This window comes from Teleopsis dalmanni, chromosome 2, assembly GCF_002237135.1.
Source record: "Teleopsis dalmanni isolate 2A chromosome 2, ASM223713v2, whole genome shotgun sequence".
NCBI lineage: Eukaryota > Metazoa > Arthropoda > Insecta > Diptera > Diopsidae > Teleopsis > Teleopsis dalmanni.
Window position 1 is genome coordinate 37052478 of NC_051847.1, and position 12239 is coordinate 37064716.

The 12239-nt window shown below is 26.9% G+C and overlaps 1 protein-coding gene across 1 annotated transcript; it reads left to right on the plus strand.

Moving 5' to 3' along the window:
* Positions 1–9839: 9839 nt before the first annotated feature.
* Positions 9840–11180, plus strand: LOC119686225. The gene is made up of 4 exons (XM_038100740.1): positions 9840–10052; positions 10109–10563; positions 10642–10929; positions 10990–11180. Exons 1-4 carry the CDS (start codon positions 9940–9942, stop codon positions 11112–11114), a joined length of 981 nt encoding a protein of 326 aa, XP_037956668.1. The 5' UTR covers positions 9840–9939; the 3' UTR covers positions 11115–11180.
* Positions 11181–12239: the final 1059 nt, after the last annotated feature.

The window sequence follows — 12239 nt, forward strand, 5'->3', positions numbered from 1 at the left end:
GTGAGTATGGTGATTCACGAGGAATTATCATCGGCAGGTATTGCAGTTTATCTAGTAGTCATGGTGCTCTTGATACACTTAATTTTATTACAACATGCTACATTCCTGTGCTATATTATTGAATCTTTCATGATTTTAAATAGAAAAATGCAACATTTTAAGGAACTCCATCAAATGGATACCCATAAGAATTGTAATAGCAAATGTGAAATTGAACTATTGGAAGTCATTAGAGTCTATAATATGCTATCTAAAATTTTGCAACAAGTTAATGTTATGTATTCAAAACATATACTTTGTGTACTTACTACTTTCGTGTTAAATAACTCTATTGAAGGATATTATATAGTAATGTTGGTGTGGAAGGATTTGCTGCAACTAAATTTTATAAATAAAGCTATGGGAGTTTCGTTGTATTTAGTTCTTTTTGTAACATTTTATAATTACGAAATTATTTGCGATTGGATTGAATTCGAGGCAAAAAACACGAACTTAATTATGCGGCAATATAATGACTTGCCTCATAATACAGCAAACGGTTCAGTGAGAATGGTCAGTATATGAGTTGGTATAATATACATATATCATACAATAATAAAGAATTAATTTTATATAGATTGACTTATTAACATTGCAATTAGCGTGCCGTTCTCCTAAAGTTAATATTTGCGGCATGTTTGATATCGATCAATGTCTCACTTTTGCTATATTATTTAAAATTGTGTTATATAGTATAATTTTAGTACAAACAGATTATCAGCGTTTATAATAAATAAACGATTAAAAATTTTAAATGTTTTTTAAATTAAATTTATCATTTTATTTGTATATTTAGATAAAATACGGTTGATTTTAGAAAATTGTTATATATTATATTGTATTGTATTTACATATACATATATTAGGGGTATTCACTTTGTTTTGCAAACTCATTTCAAGGTGAGTGAGTTTCTTGCAATCTTGCTATACCTAAACCCATATATACATGCTTGCAATGAAACAAAAATGGAAAAAAACAGCTGGTTTGACGTCTTTTGTCTCTCATGTGGATGTGGTATGCTGCAAAAACAGCTGTTTCATTTTGATGTTGCAATTCTGCAACAGTGGTGTCTCCAGATGTAAAACTGGAGAAGCGTAGATGCTACTACTAGAATGATGAAATAGAAGAAAACAGCACTGAGAGCATTTAATAAAAAAGTTTTTTGTACTATCTTTACTTTTTACTATATACATCTTGTGGAGAGAATAGGAAAACTTGACTCAGAAAAAATCTGTTTAAAACTAAGTTGAGAGAAGAAAATAAGATCGCTTTTCCGTTGCACTATACGCACTTTAAGTACTGGAATGAAGAAGTTGCGCACGCAATAAAAGTGTAGAAGTTCGGCTTAGGCATAAAATCAGAAAACGAGCTATTAGCAATTAAGTTAGTGAACAAATATTACGTTTGATGACAAATATTACGCTTTTTTAACTATTTAATCCTAACTATTTCTAAACAGAACCATTCATATATATTTTTTTTATATAGAACCAGTTTTCAGCACTAGTTACCATTTGTTTGTATAGCAATGAGTCCAGCTTTTTAGATGTTCGTTAACCGATATTTTTTTAAAACGGGTTCTAATTACATCTAACCCTACCAAATGCGTTAAAAATGCATGAATTTTTTTTAGTTTTTGGGGTCTATGATGGGGCCAGGATTTCTGCAAAATGGGTTACACTTGCATTCTATTCAGCCATATGCTTCAAAATTGGTTGAATTTAGTTTAGTTTTAGCTACGATTTATAAATATACATTCAGTTCATTTAGTTTTTTTCATTTAGTTTGAAGTATATATAGAATTTATTTTTGTAATCAATTATATACAAACAATTTCATACTCTTGTGTCGATTTTAAGTTGTAAGATATTACATACCGACGTTCTTGAAATAAATTCAAAATTGTATAGACTTTTTCGTTAGCATGCTGTCTAGAACAAGAAGTTTCTTCAATGTCATAGTCATCATAAAGAAAGTGGGTGAACTAATTTATGATATTTCATTGTTGCAGAGTATTTTCATCTGTGTTATATTCTTCCTTTTATAATAATAAAATATTGAAATAAGTTATTTATATCAAATTTACATTAATTACTTTTGGTTAAGTCAAAAGATTCGCAACGGTTTTAATAATGCTTCAATGAATATTCGAATTATCGCCGACCGACTATCAAACTAAAATATGACTTTCTTCAATAAAATATTAAAATACTAAGAAAATAGTAGTTTTTATGTCTTAGTTTACTTTCATAAATTGAAATTCAACACAAGAAAAATTTATGTTGAATTACAAGGCTGCCTTTCTGCAATATTCAATTCACAATAATCTATTGATTATATATAATATAAAGTGGAAAAACGTTTTGAAGCTTTTTTTAAGTTTGTTTTGTTGACTCAGGTCTTATGATTGATTTCACACCTCGTTAGGGCTAATGAGTGTTATGTTCACATTATAGCTAAAAACCGTCAGTAATTTAAACTGAAAACAAACAACTTTATTGAAATTACAATTTCAATATCCTCTCTATATGTAATACAGAACATTAAGCAAAAACAATTGGTTTGTCTGTACTGGGAAAATAAACAAAAAGGACATCATGCAAATTGTCTATGGTTTTTAATTAAATTAATTGCACGAATAAACTTATAACTTTTTCATTATTTCAGCGAACAGTTCAAAATATAATTCCGATGAGTGCGGAAGGTGTAGCAAAATAATATAATTTTGTATTAAATTATAAGTTCTAAATATATTTCGACAAATATCAGTAATAAATGATACTTCAAGTTGTGTTTTGGTCAAATATTTCTACGTATATGAAATCAACTAAATATTGAAACAATGTTGATCAAATATAAATAAATATTATCATCGTTTCATGTCAGTGAAGTGCTTGAAGATTCATAGCAAATGTTTAAAATGAAATATGAATTTAATTGCTAAATTTATTGTAAGAACCTTGGATGTATTCAATATATTAATCGGACTGACCTGCTATTATTACAATGTCGACACAGCTACATATCACTACTCACGGTATCTTGATTACTATAGTTTAATAGTTAATGTGTTGCTGCTATCATTTTTGCCCATCTATGCATATTGTGGATACAATTATTCAAATCTTTTCGTTAGTAAGCCACTTGTGCCCATTATGAGTAAATTAAATGTAATTATTCAGTGTTTTATGATTATTTATTCAATTCTACAAAGGATTAGAATGAAACATGTATTATCCAATATCTCCGAGCAATTACGAAAAATCGATGATAAACATTTGGGTTTTATGAAGGATATCATTTTTGATACCAACACTTGGCAATTTTATGCCAAGTATATTGTATTCTGGTGGCAAAATTGTTCCTTCTTCATTAGCGTCATTATGATCGGAGACAAACGCTCATTGAACTGGCTGGATGCAGTACTTAATTTTTATTATGTAGTCGTTTCAAATTATATATATTTAATGATATTTAATTATTTCATGTTTCTAATACATTTGAAAAAACTTTTCAATGAAATATCAACACAAATAAATGATGTATTTAGTAAATTCACTAAGGAACATACGTGCAGTAAGTAGTATTTTAAATCAAATTAATTTAAGGAGATATAAATTAAGTTTAATTTTAGCATATAATATGGAAAATAATCATATGGCATATAATTCAAAAAACAACTGTAATATATTAACAAAGGAATATGCCACTACTTCGTTTTGTGAAGAAAAAATATCTACTAGTAACTCAATCGGGATTCATGCAGCGCCTGAGGATTTATTGTGTGACGAAGAATATACTCAAGAACACAATACATCAAAGCTCGATAAAACTACTAATATAAAACAAATACAAAATCTTAGAAAGAATAAGGAGCATACTTCCTCTTCCGTTTACAATACTAGTATTAATTTGTCTCGCAACATTAAACCATTGATTAAGCTACGTTCTCTTATCGAAGCTTATAAGAATCTCATTCAAATCGGCATACAATTAAATCAATTTTATGGTTTACAAATTATTGCGTGCCTGATTAATTTCTTCTCTTTTAATGTTTCTCTATTTTATATGGTATATGTACTATATTGCAATATGCAATATCCCTTCTTTGGCGTCGCTGTTCAATTTCTTATAATAACATCTTTATTCAAATGCTTTGATATAATGCTTTTAAATAATTGCTGTGAAGATGTAATGAAGGAGCAAAGGAATATTCAACAGATATTATGTTATTATCAAAATGAAAGCGATATGAATATGCAATTTTGTGAAGCGGTATGTATTAAAGATTTTCATATATTATAAAATATAGTATTTTATATGATAGCGGTAGGGTGCGTATTTAAAGCAACTTAAGTTGAAATAAGTAGCGATGTGACATTAGACTAAAAACCATCTTATCTAATATATGATAAGCTGTATACCTATACCGAGTAAATGAATGAATTAGAATCGGATGAGTTGAGGTTTTTTGAAGTAAAAACGAATCAACTGATTTAACATGTCCGTTTGTTTAAGTTTACATAAGCGTAGATAACTTAAGGTATATATCGGCTATGACTAATACTTTGCGCAGATGACAACCACAAAGAGCAACCGCAACAACATCAATTTTTTCAGTTAATGCCATTAGCCTAACTTTGTGGCTGCCTCAAAATTTGCAACTTTTTGTAGTTGTCATATGTGTGAAGCTTAAAATATCTATAGCTATACCTTAAAGCATATAGGTTATAGTACATAATTTACTATTTAAGATCAATATTAATATAAATTATTATTTAAAAGACATAATTGTGAATCTCATAATAAATAAATGATTAAAAAGCTTGTTTTAATCATCTCCTATTATACCACAAATTAATACTTAAGTTTTTCCAATCATGATACCAGAGTGTACAACAACAATGTTTTATAATTTTGTTAATTATTATCTATAATTATTTATATATTAATTATTAAAATTTTATGTTTTTCCAATTTTAAAATAGAAACATAACAAACATAACAAGAACTTTAATAAAACTATTGAGTAAATATATAACTTTTAATTAAACCTAATATACAGTTAATATTTTTACAATATTTAAAATCACATTTTTTTTTTTAAATCATAAAAAATCTCGAAAGACAATATAAAAACTGTAATTCGCCACAAAATTTAAAATGTTGCCGTTATTCCTTTGAAGAAATATTGCCACTGTACTTAGCAACATTTTGCTAATTCAATATGTCTTTAGGATTGTATAGTTCAAAACATAGCAACAATTTTGTTGCTAAAAAAGAATGTAGATGTTGAGACTTATTTTTTCGTCTACACATTTTTAATGCGTACATATGTGTGCTGCTGTAAAGTTCAAACTAAAATTTTTAATCGTCTGTCTTTCTTAAAATGCATTTTAAATATTTAAAAGTTCACTAAATTTAATTGTTTACTTATAACAACAGCTCAAATGTTTACAAAACAAAAGAAATGTACTGTCAGTAACCCTGACTTGCTTTATTGCATATTTCCTCCATTGCCAAGAGTGATCAGAGGGCGTTATCGTGCACTTGCTTTGTTGTACAGTTCTCCCATTGCTAGAGTGACCAGAGGGAGTTAACGACTTGAAGCAATTAATTTGCAAGATTTTGTATTTAGCAGAAATTTATGGAAGTACGAAACGGAAAAACTGACTATATTGTGTCTTGTAGACCTTTTTATGTTGTATCAAGCTTTTTTAGACTAAGCGGATTTGCATCGCGTCTCATAACTAAAAATCGCCATTATCTATCACGTGTAGCATAAGAATGTATGTAATACAGTAAATTCAATAAATGCCATTTGAGCGATTAGTGCGTTGAAAAATCAGCAGTTTGATTTAAAAAGTCTGATTTTGATAGTTAAGTCGTTTGCGAGTCCGATTAATTATGCACATATGGTAAATATTTTATATTCATAAAAAAATTTAATATTATCGTTGATGAACTTATGATTTAAGACGAGTTTAACACGAGTGCAAACATATAATGGCAGTCATATTGATATCTGTTATCCTTTTCAGTATTTGATAAAGAAAAACAGTACAATTAAGAAGAAAAATATGTATACTACTTGTATCTAAAATATAATTATATTGGTAAAATGTGTTCATATACATACATATTCATTGTTTTCAAAATAAGAAAATGATTCCATCAAACGGTCATTAAAATAAACATAATTTATATTTTTTACTTTTTAAATGAATTTAAAAATACAAGTACATAACAAAACAAAAAGTTCAAAAAGTAAATAAAAATTTAAATTTACTTACCCTGAGAATAAACACCTAATATATATTTATGAACATGCATCCCATTATAAGTTAAAGAAAATTTCTAACTATTGTTTTTTATTCACAATTAATTTTTATCTTTACAAAATTTGTTCAAAATTTATTAAAGTTTTTATTATAATTTATACACTTGCACACATTTTCACTCAAAAATAACAATAAATAAAAAATTCATTGAATATTCAAAAAAATCTTCTTGAAAATTTACTAAAATTAATCAATTATTAATTTAACTTTTTATCAAAACAGTAACAAATTTGCCAGCACAACAACAATTTTGTATTCCTTCTTATCAAAGCAAAGCTATTGAACAGTATTTCTTTGTTTTGTTTTCACCACATTTTTACCCTTTTAACGGAAAATTTTCAACACTTTTGTATTATGCACTTGTCATTGATATTCTTTGCCGTTAGGAATCGTCGTAATCACGTTAACTGACGACATTAGAAACCATTTACTGATTTCTTTTTGATGCTATTTTTTTGATGATATTTTAATTTATTAGTTTATTATTGCTTTAATTAAATATTAATACTACAATTTTATAAATATTTATAAAAAATATGCAACTTAATAATAATATAAACTTTGTGCGTAGTTATTGAATTTCATTTTGTTGTTATTACACTTTTCCAAATAATAAACGGTTTTTTATTTATATTTTTGCAATATAATTTAAAAAACGTTCAACTTAAGTTATGAATTCTATATAAAGTATACTTAAAACAACATTTTTAAAATAAATATTAAAAATAATAAATTATTAATTTAGCAACTACGAACTCCGATTCGCGATCACATCGAACTGACATGCAAATGGAACTAACTTCGCTCTTATGTTGAAACTTCTGTCAAGTGCAGATGTGTATGCAATTCCTTCTTTAAACATACCAAGACGATGGAGATTAAGTTCTTATAACTTAATTCTTGAAAACTATTTTTTGTGTACATATTTCTCCGTAAAAAAATAATATTTTTTAATATATTTAATTTAAATACTATTATAACTAAAATTATATAAATAATTTAATTTGTTTAAAAAAAATCGTCTACAAATGCACGCATTTGAAATGTATATATACATAGTTGAAACAATTTAACGCAACATTTACGATTAATTTCAGCAACAAATTTACTTATGCTATTAATCACACAAATTTAATATTAAAAACAATGTTAAATTGTATTGCTTTGTCTCTGTCAATAACATATTGATTTAACTAAATGCTGTTAACCATATGTGCGCAATGTTGATAAACATAAATAAAATGCAGCTTTTAAACTTGTGCTGCGAATGACAATTTTATTCATTTAAAATTTTGATGTCTTTTTTATATATCATGTATAAATTATTATTAAAAGTTTAGTATTTTAATGTAAAAACTAATTAAAAGCTAATAGTTTTATTTTAATAAAATAACACTACGCTTTTTATGCGCTCTTATAAGAACACATCTTTGAATACAATTAAGTTTTATGTTGTTTAACACTTTATTTATCACGATATTGACAACAAAAACCCATTGTTCATGGTTAATTATATTTAATATATATGTATATATGGTATATATGTCTCATATTCGCCGATCATTATATTTATTTATTTACGCATCTGAGGCAAATTATATTACGTTTTGTGTTAAAAGAAAATATTTGTTGTTAATGAGCTTCAGTGCTTAAGTTAGTTATAGGACTTATTTATAAAATGGGTTTTGAACTGGTTCAAATAGAGTTTAGAACAGGTATGTAGTTATACAAAAACTTAAATAAAACATAAGTTTAGTCATACATGTAACTAAACCTGGCAGAATATATTATCATCATTTATTTATCATTATAATATTAATAATAATAGTTAATATTATAATCTATTGTAATTAACATATTCCGATATTATAAAGTTGTATAACGTATATGCACAGACACAATGATGTATCCTGGCCTAGCTGCTTGAAACTTTCATCCTACATTATATCTGATATTATATCTTTTCTATTTCTATTTACTTCTAGCATGAAGAGTTTAATTTGAACTTGATCGTGACTGAATTTAAAATAAATATATGTGGAATGTTTGACTTAAACCGGAAGACGGTGTTTAACATTTTCCAGACTACTCTTATGCATATGATGATATTACTACAATTCGATTATATAATAAAACCTTAATATAGTGTAATGTGTATATTTATGTAAAACAAAATTTAATATATTTTAACTAATAATTATTTATAAAGTGTAGAATAGTGTATAAATTTGAGAATATTAAAATGATAAATGTAAAAATAACACGATGAAAAACAATTGGGTCTATTTAAGATATTGTAAGGAGTGAAATAATATATTTTATCAAGTTATAAAGATTTCAAAAAGTAGTGAACTACAACAACAAAAATTCTTCTTATTTTATTTTATTTTAATTAACTGTTTTTTTTTTTGGCTGACCATACAGCTGTTTCGAGTATTGCCTTAATATTTATTTAGTTATAACATATATAAAAATCAATATATTATTATTTTATTATTAAAAATATAAAAATTAAGAAATATCACTTTTAAAAATTTTTTCACTGTGAATAAATTTGTATAAAGTACAATACTTAATATAAGTTAACAAAGTCAAACTTTAAAGGTATTAAAATAGACAATGGTAAATCGAAATAAAGATAATAACAAGAGTTAAATAATTTCAATACTTTTTTTGTTTCTGTAAATTATATTGTTGTCAAGTATGTCGCCAAATATATATCACTAAATATATATACAAACATTAGTTAAGTTTAATAGTTCTTCCAAATGCCATGAATTGAAAATGTCACATTTGAAACGTCCTGCCGTATGTAAGCCCTCGCTAATCGTGTACAGCAGGTGCTATAAGTGTTTTCTAGTTCGAATCACACCGCCAAAAACCAAACCTGGTATTATCGTACGTTTTCTCTCTTAAGTGCCGTTCAAACAGTTTTTCCGCTGAACCATAGTTTTTCTTACTCCCGACATGACCAAGCAAACACTGTGGGTGAATGTACATTCGCTGCATAACATCGAGAAAAAATGATTATAGTTCGTGATTTTTTCGGGTGTGATAGTCGAATCAATTTGTAGAGGATTGCGTCATACAAATATATATGTGGAATTAGATCACAACATATTAGTAACAGTAGAGCCGAGTAACACAAGAGTAACTCTTCGTCTGATCTCTTAGTGAACATAATATTAGTAGACTGTAAGTTAATATATTATACTGTAAACAGTACATAATGTAATTCTTAATTTAAAAAATAAGTAAATTAATCATAACGTGTTATTGTTATTAGAGTTTCGTGAAGAGTAAAATTAATATGTATGTTACCCGCCCAAAAAAAGTTTACCTAAAAGAAATCAGTTCATTTTTTGTGACTACAAAAAATTACATCAAATATTCCTTGAATATTTAAAAATTTGATTTTGTGTAAGTGTTATATATTTCATGAATAAAATCATTTCAAACTATTATTTTGTTGTTGAGTTTCAGATATTTTGTTCTATAAGCGATCCCAATTTTCACAATTATTATTTAATATAGTCAATTTGATTTCACCGAAGCAGAATGCCACGTACTGAGCCTATTCATCAACTTGATGCCATCGGTTGTCTTGACAAAAACACCATAAAATCTGTTGGCGAATATTTCGCTTCTAAACTAAATAATAAGAATTTTCGGTAAGTATCTTCATGTAGTAATTATAATATAAATATTTTACTTGTTGCCTTCATAGGAAGCTTCCTGATGAGTATGAAATTGATCAGTCACCCGACGTATTCTACTTGAAATGCGCTCGTGAGCACAATTTATTGCTTCAGGAGCAAATGGAAAGAATTGCTGAGAGCAAGAAACTGGAGATTCTTAATGTAAATCGCGAAATAGAACTCTGTAAGCAGCAAATCAAATTACGAGAAAAATTCGTTGAATACTCAAAAATACTAAAGGAAGTTAAGGATAAGGGTGAGGCTGCTAAGGTCACCATCGCAAATGAAATAAATGATCTAGAGAGCGCAAGCGCTAAAGTAAAGTTCTGTAAGCTTCACATGGATGCATTAAAAATGTTTAAAACCCAATTCCAAAAAACCGTTAATGATTATGAAGTTTACGATGATTTCATGAATGATTTTATTAAAAGTAATCCCGTATATGAAACACCTGATCATTTTATTGCTGGCATGGATGCACTCCGTATGTTAACTTTGATTAACATTTCAAATTCCTATATTACTTTCCTATATTGTAAGTCTGTGCAATTTATATTTTCAGTTATGGCTTACGTTGAGATGAACGATATGAATAATGGATTGGAGGAGAAATTCATAATGATGAAAAATGAATTAATGCAAACGACTCGAGAAGCAGCATCTCGTGTATTGAGAATGAAAAATGAGTTGGAGTTGTTCCAGCGTGCTTATATTGTTGTAAGAAACGAGGTGCAAGAATTGGAGGAAAAACTTAAAAGATCCAAACATGTAGTTATGCAGAAAGATCTAGAGAATCGAATGATGGAACAAGGCCTTTATAATTTAGGTGAAATGTTATGTAAACGTAGAAGTAAGTAATGTAAAATAATAGTGTTTAGCTGTCTTAAATATAAGAACATGTTTATTATAGATATAAGCGTGGAATTTCGTAAAAATGAAGTTGACAAAATTTGCAAATTTATCAAAACTGAAGTTGAGGTGCTTAGAGGAACTTACAATATCATAAAACACTTGGAGAAAGATTATAAAAAATGATGTAACATAATATATATATTTTTTATTTTTCTACAAAATTTCTAATAAATGGAAGTATTAGTGTAAAGATACTTTACTGAGTTCGAAAAGTTTTTGGGTATTAGATTCGAATGAAGAATATATATATATATATATTATATATACATATTTTCATAACCAAAATATGTACAGCTAATAACTAATAACGATTTTTAAATATATAAAAATGTATTAAAAACTTTGAACATTTCGATGTTCAAGGAGATCAAGTATAAATATGGGGAGATACATAGCAGATCTGCTATGTATATATATATATATGGTATATGTCACAGCAGTATTAAATTTGAAAATTAGTTGAAGGTTTGAACATATTTTGAGGTTTGAAATATTAAATGCTCTGAAATGTAAGATTTATTTCTCACTTTATCATAGAGAAAGGAACATAACAAAGCTTAGCACTATAGAATGATAATGCTGACCAAATTTTATTACTTGAAAGGATTAAACTTCACATCGTCAACTTACGAAACTTTGATTTAACAGTAATTTTATAGTAAACCAGGTTCTAAACTAAGCAAAAGTTTTTCTATGTTTCATAATTCAATCTAAAAACTATATATAAGTTATTAGGCGATAAAAGTAATGAAATTATTCTGATTTTAATCTCAGTCACAGTTCTAAGGTGTAGGAGTCTTCCAAAGTAGTAAGTTCACCCCTTACTGGAGATAGCTGCAAAGCCAATCGATTTGTGTAATTTCCACACATCTGTCAATTAGTGTTGAAGTAATGCCGTTTATATAGATAAATAAACATAAAATATTACAATATTTTCGTAAAAATATTTATAAACATATACTGAAATGTAAAAGTCAGTGAGTATTTATAAACAGAGGACAAATAATATATGTATATCGTATAGAAATATCAACATTTAGTTCTTTAAGTACAACGTTTTTACTAACATCAAGTTAATAACATTTCTTACAAAAATAAATGAATACATATAAATATAAATACAACAATGTTTTATAAATATAAAAAAATTATTTATATAAAAGCCAGCCCTATGATTTTTTCCGAAACATAAACTAGGTGACAACTATAGATGTCACTATTAAAACAACATTAGTTAGTTCACCGGAA